A 21,620-nucleotide genomic window follows, 5' to 3' on the forward strand; every position below is an offset into this window, starting at 1 on the left:
TTTACCCTTAAACAGTCAAACGGCACCAATAAAATTTGTCTCTACTGTAAGTTCAGCACGTGTTAATATACAGTCTGACCGCTTTGACATGACCGCAACTATGCGCGATCTTCAACAAATGTTTTGTTTATTTGTTTACATTACGATGTTCATGTTTTTTCTGCAAGATATTTTTGGTGGAAACGGTAAAGCAATGCGGATTGCGGAAGTTGAAAATTTTATGAAATGACATGTTTGCGAAGTGCAAACCGCGATTTTTTAATCAAACAAAAATTTATGACATTCGAGCCGCGAGATTTCATACCTACTGAAATTATATGATATTAGAGCCGCGATATTTCAGACAAAAATAGGACTTTTCCAGACTAGGCGCGTGCCGCGTAGTACGGTGTTTTGCGAGTCAAATAAAGCGAACAGAACTCGAGTAACGCATACGGTTATTTTTTTATAGTTTTTCATTTCGATGCGTCCTTAATGTGACGGAATATACCGCGCTTAGCCGTTTACCCTACCTCAATAAACAACAACACCAGAAAAAAAAAGTTTCAAATGTCACAGAATATTAGTATCAATCATTCCAAATCCAACATCTAAAAAATATTAAAAACTAAAGAAATAACTCAACAGCCTAAACATCTGGAGAATGGTCACACAGCTAGTGACATTCAGAGATTTTTTAGACTTGTTACTTTTGTCATTTTTAATTTCCTTATTTACTCAAGATCATAGTGGCAAAGCAGAGAGTTTTTTTAGACTCTGTCTCAAGTTCATTTTTGAGTCCTATAAGTAGACAAGCAAAGTATCATGGATACCAGCATTATAATATATAAGAAATTGGTTTAGATCTTGAGTAAATAAGGATATTAAAAATGAACTGATTCTAAAAAATCTCTGGTTTGTCACTATGCTCAAGATTTAATGCAATGTCTTATGATTTATAATGCTGGTATGTGGTATCTATGATAGGTAGCCTACTTTACTGTTTTACCTAACTTAAAGAACTCAAAAATGAACTTGAGGATGAATCTAAAAAAGCCTCTGTTTTGATACTAGCTATGCTTTGAGGCGGCTGAGTTTGAGTCTTTGAGGATCCTTCAGATACAGTTGTGTGTGAAAAATCTACTGGGAGAGATAGCTAATCAGAATTAAACCAAAGGGGGGAAATAAAAATTGAAGTGGAAGTAAGGAGGCAAGGAACTCAGATTTGCAGTGAAACCTAGATACCTAGGTAGCAATGGTATGGCCATATGACTGATGATATGAGTCGAGGAACCAAACTGTTAAGGAGCTAAAGGAGGTATGTTGTTCTAGGATAATGGGAGGCACAATTGCAATAGACTAAATTAACAGTGATTAGACTCAATAGCATAAGTCCGATATTGTATTACAGACTTACAGTCACCGTCACTCACTCACTGTCACACTCACAGCCTCACATTAACACTAAGCCTCACAGCCTCTGAGCCTCACACTAAACAGGTCATTCATGGATGCAAATTGCCAGGACGCAATATCAATTGCGGAATTAAAATTTGCACTACCTACTATGATACTATCGAAAGGTTTCAAGGTAATTTATCATGTTTTAAGGTGAGGAAATGAACGCGTCTCGTCTGACTAGTGACTCGCGCCAATCAACTATCAACAAAATTTCAAGGGCAACAGCTGATGATACCCAGGAAAGTGAAACCGCGTTGTGACGGTCTGGGAGTACGTTTTTGATGGCACAGTTGTACACGGAGACGGACCATGCAGTATCGTTTCGGCAGTGGTAGAAGGTTGATGTTTCTAGTCTCTCTCTATAACCTGAATAAAGATATATAATGAAAGGAATACACTTATATGGCAAACAAGTGCATTTCAAAAAATAAATTCGCTTGTTTGTGAGGTTTTTATTTGTAACTCGACCAAAATATAAAGTTTTTTTGCTATTCTCTATTGTACGCGGATCCGCGATTTTTGAAGGAAGCCGGGTGATGTATCCTATTGCGTCTTGTCTAAAAATGACACAAAAAAATTGCACTACATTGAATGTGATAAATTTATTGATGCCGACACACTTAGCAGAGCCGATGGTTCTGTCATATAACTGCCTTTTCTCAAATCAAAAATTCTCTCAACTTGCTTCCCAAAAGGTTTTCCTGTCATCTCCGGTTTCTATTTTTTCTTCACGATGAAGTTTTGGAAGAGAACATGTCTTCTTTTGTGCTGTTATGGATATTTTAAAGAATTACGTCCGTCAGAACCATTTTTGACCGAGTACCTTACAGGGCCGGTGCACAACCTCACTGAAGAGCAGGTTTGTTTTTTCTATATTGTTATTTGATGAAACTTTATGAAATAAAATATTTCGGACAAACAAAATTTTGTGCAGTGCAATATTGAATTTTTTAAGTTACCGTGAATGTAATTTCCAGAAATAGTGATAATTTGACGAACTTAAAATTACTTTAATATATCGGGCCCATCGGTTGTCTACCTTCAAATACACCTACCATACACCTCACGCTCTCAACACCGATATTGCATCATACCTACACTGCACTAAACGTTAGCCTATGTATTCCATCTATAGCTCTTGTACGACACCACAGTTTCAGACCGATATTTAAATGTATTTTCGTTGACGCTATTAAGTGTTATATCCACTACAGTGTAAAAAAATACTAATAAATAATAAAATACAGAGTGATTCTCGGAAACTTCCTGATATGAAGGCCCAATAAAAAAAGAACTGTTAAAGATATCATTACAATATGAACTTCATTGAAAAAGGCAAGACCTGAATTTTTGGATCACTTAGTTTTAAAGATGACCTCGGACAAATGACTGCCTTCATTGTCAATGCATTCTGTTAGTCGATTTTTGAAGTTGCTTTCAACTCGCTGAAGCGTATTGACGGGTATGTTGGCGATGGCTTGGCATATGTTCAAATGAGGTAGGGTCTTGGACAGTCATTGTAAACAATTGATTTAAAATAACCGCATAAAAAATCACACGAACTTTAGCTAAACTTCGAGATTATTAAAATTCAAGCACATCTCACTGTGGATAAATCATGTAATATATTTTTTAAAGAGTCTCTCGCACACTTGCGTTACATAAGAACCTCAACACCTACATAGGTACATATCGGCTCGCACCCACACTCTCATTTATATGTATGTATAAAATCAAGCCATCCTTATCAGTTACGGAATCCATACCTTGTCAACATAATAATCACCGTAGTTTTCATTTCACGTCTCGCAGGTATTATACGAAGTGTACCCGGTATGGACATACTCGTACATGTCGCTCTTGGTGCTGGTTTTCCTGTTCACGGATTTCCTAAGATACAAAGCGGTGATCGTATTCGAAGCGGTGGCGTACGTAGCCACGTATCTGCTCCTGCTCTTCGCCAGAGGCGTCCACTGGATGCAGTTCATGGAATTCTGTTATGGAATTGTGTCTGCCACAGAGGTCGCCTACTATACCTACATGTATGCTCAGGTAATATGCTGGCCTACATGTATGCTCAGGTAATATGCTGGCCTACATNTGTGTATAAGAGACAGGGCCTACATGTATGCTGAGGTACTATGCTGGCGTACATGTATGCTCAGGTAAAATGCTGGCCTACATGTATGCTGAGGTACTATGCTGGCGTACATGTATGCTCAGGTAAATTGCTGGCCTACATGTATGCTGAGGTACTATGCTGGCGTACATGTATGCTGAGGTACTATGCTGGCGTACATGTATGCTCAGGTAAGGTGTATGCTCAAGGTATGAGGTAAAATGAATGGCTCAACGTTTTGACAACAAACTCTTTCGAGTCAAAAGTCTAACTCGTTCATTCGTGTTGAAATTTCTCTCCCTGTTGGGTTTTTGAATCACCTCCGAAATGAACGCCTAACCAAGAACTTGAATACAAAGATCTGTCAATAGATTACTACAGACCTCTAAAGACCTCTACTATAAAGACCTCTTACTATTGTAAACAAGTTTTAAAGAGGCGATCAATGACTATTATTGTATTTTTTTAACAATATCATTGTATGTTTTAAAAAAATGATTAATTACAATATAATATTATTATATTGTTATGCCATATCTATGTATTTATAATAAAGATCTGTTATGTTGCTATGCACTCGACGTACTTCAGGTATCAGGCCGGTATTATCAGCGGGTGTCGAGCTTCACGCGCACTGCGGTGCTCTTCGGCAGGTTCTGTGCCGGACTGCTGGGCCAGGTGAGCACATACTTTACTGAATAATAGAGTCATTATACTGAATAATGCAGCATTGAGACTGATAATTCGAAATTTTGATTGCATAAACTATTATTTCAAATGTAGACAGCAGCAGTTACAGCCTTTTGAACTGCAAAAAAATGTTTCACGACGCAGTTTTTTCGCTCCAATAGGTAGTATTTTGACGGGCGCAATGCTGATTTTTTTCCCGTACGTTTACTTTGAATTAATAACAGAGTTCACTTACAAGATTGTTACCTACGCACCAAACCATTGATCTTCTACTGTTATTATGGCGATCCCAAACGTACTTGTAGTAATTTTTTTCATACTGCGTTCAGTTTCAACTAGGAATTCCGTGCAGTAACATTGTTCCTGTACATCAACAACATGTTTTGTAATTGACCGCTCCGAGGCGAGGAGTTTTCATTTGTGTTCCTTTTTAACGTATTTTCTCATTTATGGAAAAAATGCACTATTGTGCTCGTCATGTCCGTCTGTCCATCCGTGATTTCACGTTTTCGTCGACGAGAAAATGCGCTCTCTGTCACTCACTGCAGTGAGTACTGAGTAATATTTTTTTTTGCTTTCTCGCAGATATTGACTTTATTTGCTGACGCAAGCGTCTTGTTGCCGTCCTCGAATCAGTTTTTATTTACGCCTTATTTAATTCATGCTTACCGTGCAATTTTGAAAGTTTTTACTAGTTACCGACACAGACGTAATATACTTATTTAAGTTGAACTGTCAACACACAATTTTAATCCGTGATGCTCAACTGTTCACATACTTTATGCTAATGAGTATGAGTTTTCCAAGCGACATTTATTATAATATTACAACGTATCAATATACATTTTTCACAAAAAATACCTAGAAAGCCCGCAGTTAAGAACTTGTGTCTAATTATCCAAATAAATGCTATATGTTAAATGAACTGGATGGACTAGCTGTATGTGCTATATAATTAATATACCTATATTTGCTATATATGTGAGACGAACTAAATGACCCATATGTGCTAAATAATTAACAAATATGCCGTATGCGAGGCAGACTAGATGGACTATATAATTATGAAGCTATGCAGGAGCATATGTTCAGTCTTAAAATGCCTAGCAAATTACGGAGCAGGCAATAAGTCCAGCAGCTATCTTAATCAATAGTCAGTCATGGAAAGATCGGGTTCCAAAGGCCGGATCCCTTGTGAATCAAGTCACGAAAAATTCAAAAATCGGCAACAGGCCATGACATTTCTATTCTATTCTATTCCATATGCTATATAATTAAGATGTCTGCTATAAGTGATCATATATGTGCAGATCCTGTACTCGACCGGCCTGATGGACGCCCACACTCTAAACTACGTGTCTTTGGGCTCGTTTGTGATCGCGTTTGGGTTTGCAGTCGCTCTGCCCCCGGTCAAACACAGCATTTATTTCCACAGAGCTGACGACGATCAACTTAAGGAAAGACCTGAATTAACATTTAATTCTGATACTGGAAATAATATTAATTCGCGCGTTAAGATAAGCGTTCAAGATTTTCAAGTAGAAACGAACGGGGTTGATAACAAAGATGCGGGCGTGATAAGTTGCGGTGACAAATCAACTGCTCTGAACGAACTGGAAAAAGTAGTTGAAAATCAGAACGATGATTTGTGTGCTGTTGAAACGTATGATGCCACAGCGAGTAGTCATCACAGCCCTACTGATGTTGAACTTATCAATCACAAAGCTGAAGAATCTCCTCCTAGCCTCGGCTATCTTCCATCTTCTACAAACTTCACTTCCAAGAAGAGCATCGAGACAACCATCGCACTTGAGCAGCCATCGCAATACACTCTTGCAGGTTTCAAGAAGGTACGGTAGTACGAATTAATCGCTCTGTTACCACGAAATAACTCTCTGTTTCTGCACTTATTTGTACAATCTTCACTTCTCCGTAATTATTATCAAATTTCCATTTGTTTTTTAATTTTAGGTACGAATTAATTAGTTGTGTTTTAAAGTTTTTAACTATTTATTTGATTTTAATTTCATCACATAAAACTATGTCTGAACATTTCTCAGCGTGACTGAGACTGTTTTTTTTAATGTGCGACTACGACTGAATATTTTATCGGCGACTGAAATTTTTATTGCGCGACTAAAACTCGGCCATTTATGGCGCAACCAAGGCAGATTATTGTAATGCATGTCTTTTTATGGAATTCCCATGACGTGCCTCGACTGTACGTGCTATATAATTAATATACATGCTATATGTGAGACGGACTAAATGTTATATATGTGCTATATAATTAACAAATATAAAAGAGTCACTAGATTGCTTTAATCGCAGATTCACTAGAAATTTAAAAGCGAAGAAAACACCACAAAAATTTAGCATATCTCTTTTGAAAACGTTTCGGAGACCAGCTCCATCGTCAGTTCGATAAATCTAGAACACAGATAAATGCAGAAAATTAGTTTGGAGTTAATAAAAAAAACACAAACAGAAGTTAAAAACCTAAATTTACAGACAAAGGGCAGAATAATAAAGTAAGTACCTATCTATTCACAATTTCTAATGGATAAGAACTATAGGCAGCATTTAAACNAGTTCTTATCCATTAGAAATTGTGAATAGATAGGTACTTACTTTATTATTCTGCCCTTTGTCTGTAAATTTAGGTTTTTAACTTCTGTTTGTGTTTTTTTTTATTAACTCCAAACTAATTTTCTGCATTTATCTGTGTTCTAGATTTATCGAACTGACGATGGAGCTGGTCTCCGAAACGTTTTCAAAAGAGATATGCTAAATTTTTGTGGTGTTTTCTTCGCTTTTAAATTTCTAATTAACAAATATACCATATGTGAGGCGCAGTAGATGGACTATATATATGCTATATAATTAACATATTTGCTATATGTGAGAATACAGCAAGTTACAGTTCATAGCTTAAGAAACGAAGACATTAATTTCAGTTAGGCGAAAAGAACGGAAAACGACAACCGCGTTTAATAAGATATCTAACGCACGACCTAATTATAACTCTGCATTTTATGGCGCGATCAAGACAGGATATTGTATTGCATGTTTTTATGGAATTTTGATGGATGTTTCTAGCGCATTTTCTCATTTATGGAAAAAATGCACTATTGTGCTCGCCATGTCCGTCTGTCTGTCTGTCTGTCCGTCCGTCCGTGACCTCAAGTTTTCGTCGACGAGAAAATGCGTTCTCTGTCACTCCCTGCAGTGAGTACTGAGTTATATTTTTTATGTATTCTTTTCATGGATTTTTTATGTAATTTGCATGACGTGCCTGTACACGCGCAGGCCATGGGGTTGTTGTGGCTAGACATGAGGTTTGCGTACAACTTATTTCCATGACGTGTCTGTAAGTGCGCAGGCCATGGGGCTGTTGTGGCTGGACATGAGGTTCGCGTACAGCAACGAGCACCTGGTGCGCTGGTCGTGCTGGGGCGCCGCTGCCACCTGCGGATTCCTGCAGGTCATCTCGTGTACACCTGCTCTAGTGTATTTATTTATATCTCTTAATAATTATACAATAATATTATTAATATCCTTAATTAATTATCTAGACACACACTAAATACTACACTAAATTAAGTTTATACTAAAAAATCATTAAATTTTATTTTGTACTAAATTTACTTACTAAATTTTTAAGTTTACTACACTAAATTTTTACGTAGTTTATTTTTACGCAAAAATGTATTCAATTAATTGTCAGTTAATCTTTGATAAGAAAAGAGAAATTTAATCTTCTACATTAAATTTAAATGAATTATTTCATTAATACAACGAAGTCTACGTACACTCAATATGATATAATGTCGCGTATGGTCGCCTCTTGTGTTAGAGTTCATAAGCTTAAGAAATAAAGACATTAACTTCAGTTAGGCTAAAAGAACGAAAAACGCGAACCGCTTTTAATAAGTATCTAATGTTGTTTAATAATTACCTATCAGTTCATGCTGTTTAATGGACATTATGTTATCGTATAAACATTTGATTTGTTATCCTCAAACACATCTTTGGTATGACACTTTTTCGTAGTTCTTCAAAAGCCTTGATTTCGACTGTCCCACAATTGACCGTCGAACACTTATAAGCCGCTATATTTCATTAAGTACAATATAAACGGAATATTCATTTCCTGTTGCAATGATGTGTTCTAAGATAGTGTCCCTTGAGCACGGATAAGTGTATACCTTTAAGTCGCATATTTTAAAAAGAGGAATATGAAGAAATTAATTGTTTCCTGTTGTCGTAAAGTGTATTGATTCAGTATCCCTTTAAACACAGATAATTTTCCTGTAATTTAACAAGGTAATTTTGCGGTAAAGTGTATTGAGTCAATGCCCCTTTAAACACAGATAATTTTCCTGTAATTTAACAAGGTAATTTTGCGGTAAAGTGTATTGAGTCAATGCCCCTTTAAACACAGATAATTTCCCTGTAATTTAACAAGGTAATATTGCGGTAAAGTGTATTGAGTCAATGCCCCTTTAAACACAGATAATTTTCCTGTAATTTAACAAGGTAATATTGCGGCGCAGATCCTGAACTACATCCAGATGCTCTACGAGAAAGTCCTGCCGCCAGACCAACCCTTGTACAGCGGCGCTATCGACGCTCTTAGCACCGCATGCGGTCAGTTCACTCTTATTATTTACCAATATACATTTGATAATATATTATTGAAATATAATCTATTAGTATTTTCTATGATATAGAGAATAATGTGAAACTAATCCTCTCGTCGTAAGTTCTTTAATAAACATTTGACATAATGGTTTATTCTCGTCTTCACCAATAGGCATCTGATATAGGAATAACGTTGAATAAAGGATTTCACAAGAAGCCAACTCTTAAATTATCTTTCTTTCGACGCCTTTTATCTTGTGTACTCGCACCACCTCATCTTTTATCATCAGTGCTCATGCTCTAGTATACATACTCGTATGATATGAAATATTTTCTCCAGTTTTGTGAACAACGTGAAAAGTCTCCGTTTGTTTGTATGAATTATTTTGTTTCATATGAAGTTTGTTTTATAAGAAGTATGTTGTACGATATAATGAACAACATGAAAAGCCTCCGTTTGTTTTGTAATAGATTTATTGCCGACGACCTAAGACAAGGTCACATTCAAGGTCCGATAATCGGTAATTTCATAACGATTATCATTTTAAGTTATCGTGTTTTCTGATTCCTTATCATCAGTGTCCTGTTGTCTGCATATTATTTCGTCTTATCTCTAGAATTTTTTTTACCTTAACGTGCATATCTCGGCAGGAGTTGTCAAGCCAATCAAAGTCTAGACGTGTTTTCTCATTAATATTGCGTGACATTGATAGGAGACATAAGGTGACAGGCTTATGATCAGGGTACTTTTATAAATATTATCAGGTATACAGTCTTAGATAACGGACACGAGAACCGAGTGTTGCATAATATTCTCAAAATATCGTAAAAACATCATTTGAAAAATTATAAAGATTAGCGGAGTAGTTCAGATTATAGAACTTGTGTTGCCGGAAATTGGATACTGGCCCAGCGGTTAAAGTTCAGAGTACCAAAATTGGAGCAAAGATGCGCGGGTTCGATCCCACCTCTGTGCGCCAGTTTCTGGTCAGAATCGGCAAGGAGGCCGGGCGGTTTAAGCAAAGCAAAATTGGTGCAGTGAGTTGCGAGTTGAAGACCACAACAAGCTTTGAATGTTCTGCGATTTAGGAATCGGCGACAGGCCTGCGGCCTAATAAACGCTGATCGCTGCATTATTGTTATTATATTAAAATCTGGCTGAAACGCAGTAATGTTGGAGCCTTACAAAAACCAATTTCGTAAAATATTTGTTTAAAATTTCCCGTCGCGAATGCTTCACGTCATGCTTATCAGGGACTAAATTAACCTAGAAGAGGAAAACCAATTAACAATCCTCATGCTCAGATACATCGGCGATACAGTCAGTAAATTTATCATGATTGGTGTAATCTCGACCCTGCTACGTATATTTGCTTTTCTTGATATAAATTCGCTACAAAATGTTGGTCAAAATGGTTTGAACAATGTTGGGAGAATGTATAGAAGATTAGTAGAGTATATGGACAACGTTTAATTGTAACTTTATACAGGGTAATTCACTGAAACTTCCTGATTTGAAGCTGAATAAAAAAAACTATAGTAAAGGTATCACTACAATATGTATTTTATTGAAAAAGACATCACCTGAATTTTTGGATCATTTAGTTTTAACGATGACAACGGACAAATGACGGCCCCATTGTCAATGCATTCAGTTAGTCGATTTTTGAAGTTCCGTTCAACTCGCTGAAGCGTATTGACGGGTATGTTGGCGATGGCTTGGCGTATGTTCTATAAATGAGGTAGGGTCCTGGACAGTCATTGTAAACAATTTATTGAAGATGCAGTGCGGAGAATGCAGAAACGCCTCTCTCACTCTCTCTACGTTTTCGGGTGTTGTTGCTAACCCCCAGACCCTCTTGCATTCACACTTATAACACTTGCCCTAAATGTTTTCACCCACTTAACAATCGATTTCCGAGCATGAACCCGGCCTGAAGGACGAATGCGGAACCGAGTACGGAATGCTATAGTTGAATAGCAATAATTTATTGGCCACTAGTAAAGTGCCCCTCAACAACAAACGCACGCGGCTTGTGACTTGTCCTATCTATGCAAAGTGGCAATTGACTTGGCGGGACACAAAACTCCATGACTTTGCCTTGCATATATGAAATGTTCTCCGCCATTTTCAAAGAACATTTGGCTGCTTGGCGCGGAATACAAAACAAGAAGTTTCTGTGAATCACCCTGTACTTCGTGAGGTCCGAAGAAATTGTGATGTTGTCTCCCAAGACGAGGAGATCGATTCTCACGATAGTATTTACGAAAGCGCGATGGTATTAAAATAAACTTAGAAACAACTTGAATACTTATGAAGATTAGCGGCTGTAGTGAAATTTTTTCACTAGCCGACGTAAATAAACTGACTGACCGCTTAACCGACGTAAATGAGTTTCTAAGAACATCTGATGTACTTTTCTTCACGTCAATATAATGTGCTCTCTTTTGAATTGGATTCTACCTGCCTTACATCGCGGGTTTTATATCGCTTACTTACCAGCAAAAGCGATTTGTTTGCAGACTTTCGTGGAACTAAACCCGGATAACCTCAATCAAATTTGAACTCATTTTTGCATTTAAGAGCCCTGATCATATATTCGGCTTTAAGAAACATATAATAATTTGTGTGTGCGAAGAAAGTCAAGAAACGCAAGCGCACCTTTTACTTGATGAATTACACAAATCACGTGAATCGCAATCGTACATTTGATTGACATTCTCCGCAATTGATCGGTTGACTTAATTAAACAGCGATGGGCAGGGCAAACGTTAAGGGGAAATAATATTCCAAAGTTTAGCATTCTACGCAATGAAGATAAATTATTTTTGTTTGCAGGTGCTTTAGCAACGTTGTCTGTGGCGTACGTCTCCGTGGACTTCGGTGCCAAGTGGGAATGGATTTTGGGCGGCGTGGCGTTCATCCAAGGCTCGCTGCTTGTCATCATGGGCACGACAAACAGCATCTGGGTGGTGTACGCGGGCTTTACAGTCTACAGGATCTCACACGAGTTCCTCATCACCATCACTGGGTATGATGGCAATTAAATTTCATTAATGAGCTTCTAATACAGACATCTACTAGGTGGCGCGTGCTATAATCAGCATTGCCTCAATACTGTAGTTCATGCTTTATAAAGTTTCATGCTGTATCGAATTACAGTTAACAATTTTAACTTATTAATTGAAGAGGTTTAATTTTTGTGCACCAGATATCAAGTGGCGCGCGTGCTGCGGAGCGACAGCTACGGGCTGGTCGTCGGTCTGAACATGTTCGTGGCGCTCGTCATGCAGACCGTCCTCACTATCGTCGTCGTCGATGTCATGCAGATAGAGATCGGCATTCAGGTGCGTGGAAATACCGTGCGGATCATTAATTTATTCATTATTATTGGCAGATTGGATTCAATTTAATCAATATAAATTGACAAATCGATAAGGGAACTCAACTTCGTGCTAGTTTAGCACTGATAATCAATTGGAATAAGGACACTAAAATTTACTTTCACAAAAAGGCAATATAAATTAAAATTAGGATAAAAAATTTGGCATTCAGGCGCGTGAAAATTCAATGCGGATGAACGATTTAATCGATTTAAATTGGCAGATCGAAAACTCAATTTCGTGATATCTTAATGCAGGTAATCAGTTGGAATAAACACTTTAAAATGTAGCTGAAGCACTAACGATGCCGTATAAAGTATAATTAGGATAAAGAATTAGGCATTCTTGTACGTGAAAAGGCAACCAAGGTCCAATTAAAAAATGTAAACTGGAATATCGCTAAAAATTTCTTTCCAACGAAACTAATCAAAGTTAATCAATTAAAATTTGAAAAGCATTCAGGTGTGTGAAAATGCATCAAAGTTGATCATTAAAAATTAGGAAATATACATTTGGATTTTTAGTCATGATATAAAATAAAATGTATAAAAAAAATTTTTAAAGACCACGTTTTTCATGTGGACTCAAAAGTAGAAAATAATTTTTCGGCAGCTACTGAGATCTGTCTGCTTTCATTCTCTTGGTCTTTTGTATTTCAGTTAAAATATTTTACAACATCTAAAACGAAAAACGTGGGGCGCATATGTACCTGTCTCTTATACACATCTAGATGTGTATAAGAGACAGTTGTAAATCAAATTTCAAGTTATTGTAAAATCTTTTCTTCCCAGTTTTGCACTGCCTCGCTATCTTCCTACTAAGAATAAAATTTCAGGCCAATGTAATATCGCGACACTATAAGTATCCTGGATACGAGTCTCAACTGCAAAAATATGTATATTAACGGCGCCTTGCTGCAAACACACGCATAAGTACACCGACAAAATCCGACAAATACCTGTAAGATTAGCTTAGTTTATACAGTTAGTTAGTTTACATACTAATGATACAAGACAAATACTCGTTAGATTAGCTTAGTTTAAACAGTTAGTTAGTTTACATACTAATGATACAAGACAAATNTTTTAGTCCACATGAAAAACGTGGTCTTTAAAAATTTTTTTTATACATTTTATTTATCGTCATTATTCAAATGTAGTCAAATGATACTATGATAATTTAGTTTCATAACAATTTATTTTTAATCTAGATCTGTTTAAATTCGTTAAAAAATTCATTCATGCATTAAATTCACGACGTAGTAAATATCAACTATGAACAAAGGTTTTTAACCTCTGTGATGACATTGCACTGCATGCCTTCAAGTTGCTGTTTTTACTCTATTTAAAAATTATTATCATATAGTACTAGAGAGCATATAAATGATGGTGGGGAAAATGAATTACAATGAGAGCCAATGTCCCACAGCCAGTCAGCGGTGAAATTTTCCCGTTATCCAAGCTCGCCAAAAATTGCGACCTCGACTTGTTTTGTGACCTTCAATTCGACTTTTTTGTTTCATGAAATGAATATTTTTAGCACTGAATTACAGCGTCACATTATTTGAAATGACAATGGCAGCTGAGACCAATTTAACGAGGCAACATTATGCTTCTCGTGCTATCATCTCATGCTCAATGCAGCTGCACTTCTTCACAGTTTGTGATCTATGGCGTATTTTGCATTTTATTACAGTTTGTGATGTCCGGCGTAAACTGCATTTTATTTCAGTTTGTGATGTCCGGCGTAAACTGCATTTTATTTCAGTTTGTGATCTACAGGATATTTTGCATTTTATTACAGTTTGTGATGGACGGCGTATAATGCATTTCATTGCCAAATGACACAAACGGAACCGGGGCGAAAGCCCCCGTTTGTCCGCGCCACTTCGCGTTTTGTGTTTGGTACTTGCATTTGAATACTCATATTTTGCATGTTATTAGTTTGTGATCTACGGCGTATAATGCATTTCATTTCAGTTTGTGATCTACGGCGTATTTTGCATGTTATTAGTTTGTGATCTACGGCGTATAATGCATTTAATTTCAGTTTGTGATCTACGACGTATTTTGCATTTTATTACAGTTTGTGATGGACGGCTTGGACGGCAGTTTGTGATGGACGGCTGCACTTCATTTTAGTTTGTAATCAGTAAAATATACTGCATTTTCCTACAGTTTGTGATTAATAAGATAAACCGCATTTCCCTACAGTTTGTGATCAATAACATACACGGCATTTCCCTACAGTTTGACATCAATAAGATATACCGCATTTCCCAACAGTTTGTGATCACTAACATATACTGCATTTCGTCACAGTTTGTGATCAATAACATATACGGCATTTCCCTACAGTTAGTGATCAATGACATATCCGGTATTTTGCCACAGTTTGTGATCAATAACGTATACTGCAAATCCCTACAGTTTGTGATCAATAACTTATACTGCATTTAACTACAGCTTGTAATCTATGGTTTATACTGCATTTATTTACAGTTTGTGATCTACGGCGTATACTACGCTGGTCTGTCGCTGCTCTTCCTCACGCTGGCGTCCTACAGACTTGGTCGTTATGGCTGTAGTGCTGAAGATGTATCGCCTCCGCCTGCTGCAACGAACGATGCTGTCACTCTATGAACTTGGAGCAGTTACGGCTACTCTGTTTAAAAGTTGCCTCTGTTAAGTTGCTGTTGTAAATTTTGTTTTGCTGCGACTCTTTAGCTAGAATTATACAGTAGTTGCAGATCAGAGCTTAAGCAAATGTCAATGTGGCTTTGATGCTGCAGCTGATGCGTACTTAGAATCGCGGCTGCAATACGGGAGCTAATAAGTACATATATAGATGCGGGTGTAATGTTTTAGTTGTGTCGCTTGAGACCTTAGCAGCTACTATTGTTGGGTCAAATGTCCCTTAAGGGACTGTGCACCCAAAAAGGAACGTTTGTACGTAGGCTGGCAGTAATAATATTGGTCAGCCTCATTCATATTGAAATTCGTTGACCTCATGTTGATCAACATAGCTGAGCATGGTTTTATGAGAGGTGAGCGTGTTTCAAGTGACGCACGAACTGCGCTCTCTATAAGTTAGCATTGTTGAGTTTTGCATGATAAAAATTCCTTAAACGCTAATCAGTTTTGTAAATTGACTTGAAGGTTAGGGTGTAGTAAGAGCTGGCTCAGAGCAATATATTTAAATAAATTCAACGTATTATGAGATATCAAATTATTCATCAAAATGGATGCTCTGTATAAATTTTTTAACACTTTCGACCGTACATTAATTTTAGTACAAAGTCTAGCATAATTTTCTAATTCAAATATTTTTTCTGCAATTTTCTGTCTATTACCAAAGCTAGCGCAGCTACTGATCACGAATTCTTCGAAGACGAAGAATTATGAAATTTAGATGCTTGTAATGGGAATGCACAGATTTTGTTGGAAGCGTTACTGATTCAATCTGTTATCATTTAACTTTATGTGAAAGCTTGAGTTTGTTTAGCCATTTAAGAGGCATTCCAGGCTCATACTTCTCGCACCTAAATAAAATATCTGCTTCCAACTTTGTTTCGTCCAGCGCTTAAACGACAACATTAGTGACAATTTCCGAGGATTATATTCCTGTATTTTACTTCCATTATTTATCAACTTTACTTGGACCAAAGTACAGACGAATGTATTGTATATATATTGTACAAGTGTATCTAGTCTAAATAGTAATTTGTTGGTCAATTGAAACGAGTTGGAGGGTTCGACACCTGTAACCAGTCGTCGAAATTCTTGTCGATCGGCAAGGGTGGAGGGCGGTCAAGTATCGGCGATAGGTCAACATGGAATAATTAAAGCTGACATCACTTGATTGTAACATTATAATATATTTAATTATGTTACAAGTGAAATGACGAAGCAGTAAAGCAAACGACTCTCGTAATACAAAATTATAACGAAATTTATTCATTGATTTGCCTCTCGGTGGCCTGGGGCGGTAAATATAATCGGGAGCATTACTTTCAACAATAGTTACGAGTATAAAACTTTGTCAGCCAATTATTAACTGTATATCAAGCTAAACTTACCAATCATAGGCGAGAAATCTGCCGCTACGCGTTCTTAGGCCGCTATGTGTACTTAGCGAGTTTTGATAATACGCCCTCTGGAATATGCTATGTTGGCCAACTCGTTGCGGTGTGTCGTTGGTGTACCTGACAGATAGTTGGATGAAGATTCGCAGATGCATTTGTTCAGCAACAAGGCTGTGCTTAGTTTATATTATCATCTATATTCATGTTGTTAAGTAACTGATTCAACCCATAAACGTAACATTAGTAAACAATTTTTTGGCGCGTATCAACTTTCATTTTTTGCTTTCCGAGCTTCAGATCAGGCCGATGTTGTTTTGGTATTGTCGGTTAGAGCACAAATGTTATCGAGTCTACTTTCATGGACCCTAACAGACATGATAATTAATTCCCACGAAGGGAATTTTTGTGTAATTTTAATTTTTAAAACTATGTCAAATGAAGAATGTATTATATCGAATAAACTGAAATGCTGAGTGTGTTTGAATTTTCATTTTGTTCGGTTTGCCTGACTACGGTGAACTTTTGTGAGAGTAGTGCGTCAATCGCACGAAAATTATGATGTGAACTATGAACTTAGCCTGTCTAAAAAAAATTGATTGCGACTTTGTTAAATTGATTAATTGAAAAAATTGATTGTCTTTGTGTGACATAACATTGTAGTTCTAACAAAAAAAAAAAAAACACAGCCATAGGTGATATTCGTTAAAATATAACTGTTTAACAATTCCTGCATTATGCTCATTATTACGTAAAATATTTTGTGCTTTAATCATAGTAAGTTTTCATTCAATGTGAACAATTTATGTAGAGTTCCCAAAGAGCAAGAATAACAAAATCACTCAAATCTTGCGAACCAGCGGCCTCTTGAAGAGTCGCACCTAAAAGAATAATTATATATTAGATTCACTTAGAATTAGTTGAGTTTTATTCATGGTTGAACTATCTAGTTGGAATAAATGTCACGCAAAATAAAAGTGGTGCAAAAAAGTCGTTGTATTAGCGATTACAAATAAATAAATAAATCATCCTAAATCAATTGTTCAACTACCGTTTTAATTGCTTGCGTTTCGCAAGCAATGGTTCTAAACCTTGGATACACGAATAAATTGATAACGAAAACATCTCGTGATATTAAAATCCATGGTGAAAGCTCATAGTAGAAGTATTTATATCATTAGTTTTCTTGAATCGCAAATGATGCAAGAATTTTGGAGAAAAGAAAATGTCATATGCAAATTAACCATGTTCACTGAATACGTTTCGGAGAACAGCTCTATCATCAGCTCATCAACTTCAAGATTACAACTATAATCAACAGATAGATTAAAAATTACACGGCGAAGGTTAAAACTTGAATAGCCATTTAAATAGACTAAATTAAAACTAAACTAAATTAAATAGACTAAATTAAATAGACTAAATTGAAACGAAAATATAAAACAAAGAAAACCTTTCGATTAATAATTTCAAAGAAATGGGAACTCTTAGCGCAATTTAAATGAAGTTTTCGTTTAAAAAATATTCAGCTATTCCAAGATCCATCACTCTGAGGTACTGGAGGTGGGGCCCGAATCAAATAAAATTTCCTTTAAACCCAAGAACGTTGCACTGTTCAACAGAATGAGAAAAGTGAGCCAGCAAAACTCCAGAACTACTGCCGCAGTGATCGTGAAATCTCGTGTACTATTTAAACGGCTTCATTCCGACGTGATGCGCACAGCTCACAACTGTACTCATAAGTAAGAGAGGATTGTATCCGTGAAGGAATAACTTCCGTATACTTGAATAGTAAACCGATTAGGAAATTATCAGTCAACAGCAAATGCATGCACTCCGAAAAATATTTCATAACACGAATGTTCAACATCTTGGGCATAAAGTCGAACGCAGAACCAAATTAAGTATGTCAGGTGCACTAAATAATTTTCCCACTGTCAAGCTCTTGAGAGTTTGGACATAAAATAACTTTACTTGAGTAAACACAAGACTGGACGGACGAACCGTGATTATTCTACTCCGTGTTAATTTTGGTCTTCTGTCAGCTGGGGTTAGAATAACCCATTAATTGTAAAATTGGCCCAAAGACAGAAAAATTCTGTTTTGCTGTAGTTTGAGTTATTGTTCTATAGTTAATACATCACCGGATAGGCAGCACCACTGGTTTGTCGGCTTATGTTTAGGGTTAGTTCCATATATTTCGACCCCTCCAGTGCAGCTCTATCTTCACAGTGAGAAAGTCGTGAAATTTGTTTACGCAAAACTTTTACTATACTTGTAAAGAAGTTAGGTATGTAATAATATTATATATTCCATTGTTTAATTATTTTTGGTTTATTAAGGCAGTTACATATGTTATTTTAAAAATAATGCTTTATTACACGACTTTCACCCAGAATCGGGATTAATTGAGGATTTTTTTTTGGATTTGTTAACTAATTACCTGAAATAAGCTTTACATAGACTATGTCTTATTTAAAGCCTCAGATCATCAGACATAAAAACAAGCCAGACACCGCAAAACGGACTTGGATATGGCAAAAAATATCGGGCGTACGCGGTGACAAATATTGGTTAAAACAGAAACTGCCTGGAGCTGTTAAGAATCACTGATATCGCTAGCAATGAATTCCTATCAAGATAAATGGACATACCTTCATGAGCTACTCAATGGCTAAAAGAAAATTGTTCAAATCAATTAGGAATGTAATGTATTCTCAATCGTAGCTTGCACCATCAATGAAAAAAATTCACGGAGTTATTGATTCCAATGATAGTGAATCATCAGGGAATGTACCAAGCAGAACCAGCACACCTGAACTCATAATTGACGTCTTACTTTTCGCTGGTAAAACTCCCAGGGCTTCTATAGCCGCTCCTATTACCAGACCGGTTGCATGAACCACTCAGAGATAAACTTTGATATTTAAATCAGGGTTGGTTCTCTGAACACTTGATTCGTGAGGAAATATTAAATGAAATTTACGTAAATAGAAGCCGTGCAAGGTCCATTTATGGATAGCTGGTGTTATAGGTATGAGTTCTGATACAATGCATACAGGAAAGGTCATTCAGCAGAAATGTGTCGGGACATCCACGACGAGAGTGAGGCTCAAAGTGAAGTTGGAGAATATCGAGGAGAAGACAAATGAACTACCGTATACTGTTTAGTTAGATAATTAAAGCATGACAATAATAACAATTTAGAAACACGAGCAGTATTGCAGGTAATGCAAGAATAGCAACCGTTGCAGTAACAGCTACTTCAACAGAGGCGCTGAAGTGCAGGTGTTGTGGCGCTAAATCGTAAAAAAAAACAGATAATGTAATGAAGCCATTTTAGGGAATAATATTCAGCTAAGATAATAAAATTGTTTTCTTTTTCTAACGTTTATAACAATTAATGACTATGCCCAATTTTCACATTTATAAAGATTCTCGTAATTTGAATCCTGGATTTTAGTCTTTATGTCCTATAACTACAAACAAACTTCAAGCATACTTCGCATTGGGCCAGGAAAACGAGCTCAACGAGACTGCATTCTAGGTCATTCCCTAAGACACGATCGACGTACTAAGTGAAATATAAAAGCGCTAAGAAGACTTCGTGATAATTTCAGCTGATAATCGCTAATGTTTGTGGTTCACATGAGTACATTTGATTCTATAAGCCTCATGATTTCTGGTGAGAGCCTTTCAGTTTTTTTTCAGCTCAAACTCGTTTGCGTTGAAAGACAAACTACAAGTTATATTGAGACAAAACTTGTTTACTTCGTAACCTGTTCTCGTATCTATTACATGTGAAATAATTCAATTATTTGCTGCACTGAAACAATAATCTATGTAGTTCGTTAACAGAGGTTAACTTTACAATTTTAATCTAGAAAGAGTTAAAAAAATGAAACTTAACCGAGCCATGGTCAATGCCGTGAAGTTTCGAAAAGAAAAGTTTTTCTGTTTATAGTTGAAGTTATATATAGTATTTGTTATTATAAGCAGCGAGAGGAAATTTATGCATAGAATAAAATAATATAAAATATATCGAGAAGTTCGTCGCTCCTGAAAATGGACCTTAATTGTTATAATAAAGTATATTGAATGAAATTAAAAATTTGAATTTAGGTTTTAGAATCAGATTGAAAAAATAACGGTGGAAACACACAATAATTCGTTTATTAATATAATGGTGAATGTTAATTAAAATTAAATTTGCTGAATTTAAATTTGCTCGTTAGTCGGTACTGAATATTTTAATTTCTCTATTATAATTTTTTTTGCGCTATGGATATGATGTAGCGCTGCGGTTACGATTGGATAAAAGAACATTTTGATACATAAAGATACAGAGAGATGAGACGGAGAGATATCGGATAAAAAACGAAAATTTCGTTCCCGAATTTCGTGCTTTCTAGTACAGAAGCAAACAATAGAAAGGTTCTTAGGCACTTTAAAGAATGCGGTATAACCTTTTTGCTACGCCCAACGTATTGTTCTCAAACTGTCCATCATCAACTGTAGGCCTTCCTTTGATAACCGTAGCACAGCAACTTCTCGTAAGCTGGGAACCACGTGAATTCAAATTTTGATTTAAGATTTAATTTTTCACCTTGAGCCTCAGATCTTGGGATACGTCGGATTTTTTTTAAATCTCCCAAGAGGAGGCAAGTGAAACCTATTCTATTTATACTTTTTGGGGGAGTCCACCTAATCTCTATATTCAAAAAGCCTACCTAACAGGTCACGCAGGGGTGTGGCGAATAGCCTTATGCATATAGTAACGTTACTATACGACTGAAACGATAATAAGATACTACACTATTCTGATGATACTAATTAATAAACGATTGAGTATAGATTGACTGAATATGCACAGGTTATTATATTTACTATTTATAATTATATAATAAAGTACTTATAAAAATATATTTCCTTTTTATTTTACAGTAACAGTATCCTTACCGCCTCCGGTGCGCCGATCGTTTAGCTTTCCATGTTGTTAGATGCTTTTCTTTGAAATCTGAAATTATTTGTTCATATTTATATAATTCCCTATTCATAAATTTTACGAGGTAAAGAAACTGCGTCATTTTGTTGCGTCAAAGAGCACATATGAAAATTATAAATGCGTTGGTAGATAAATGTTGTAGATGTTCGCAGGTCGCTTATGCGAACAATATTTATTTCGCAGGGAGAGGATCGAGTGGGGTTGCTCTTATACGTCACGAAATTATTAATTATTGGTTATCACGATGACAATCACGA

At 36.3% G+C, this 21,620-nt stretch overlaps 1 protein-coding gene across 1 annotated transcript; it reads left to right on the forward strand.

The window, feature by feature from the left end:
* The first annotated feature begins 1,769 nt into the window (after window positions 1–1,769).
* LOC108669341 (thiamine transporter 1-like) lies at window positions 1,770–16,834 on the forward strand. Its single transcript, XM_018156650.2, has 9 exons — window positions 1,770–2,299; window positions 3,253–3,492; window positions 4,151–4,237; window positions 5,560–6,099; window positions 7,632–7,733; window positions 8,806–8,899; window positions 11,733–11,925; window positions 12,106–12,241; window positions 14,779–16,834. Exons 1-9 carry the CDS (start codon window positions 2,174–2,176, stop codon window positions 14,917–14,919), a joined length of 1,659 nt encoding a protein of 552 aa, XP_018012139.1. The 5' UTR covers window positions 1,770–2,173; the 3' UTR covers window positions 14,920–16,834.
* Window positions 16,835–21,620: the final 4,786 nt, after the last annotated feature.

This window comes from Hyalella azteca, unplaced genomic scaffold, assembly GCF_000764305.2.
Source record: "Hyalella azteca isolate HAZT.00-mixed unplaced genomic scaffold, Hazt_2.0.2 contig12682, whole genome shotgun sequence".
Lineage (NCBI taxonomy): Eukaryota > Metazoa > Arthropoda > Malacostraca > Amphipoda > Hyalellidae > Hyalella > Hyalella azteca.

Coding starts and splice junctions, on each gene's coding strand:
- LOC108669341 (XM_018156650.2), top strand. CDS start 2,174: ATGAAGTTTTGGAAGAGAACATGTCTTCTTTTGTGCTGTTATGGATAT. Junction 7,734..8,805: donor CCACCTGCGGATTCCTGCAG/GTCATCTCGTGT, acceptor ATTGCGGCGCAG/ATCCTGAACTACATCCAGAT. Junction 11,926..12,105: donor TTCCTCATCACCATCACTGG/GTATGATGGCAA, acceptor TTTGTGCACCAG/ATATCAAGTGGCGCGCGTGC.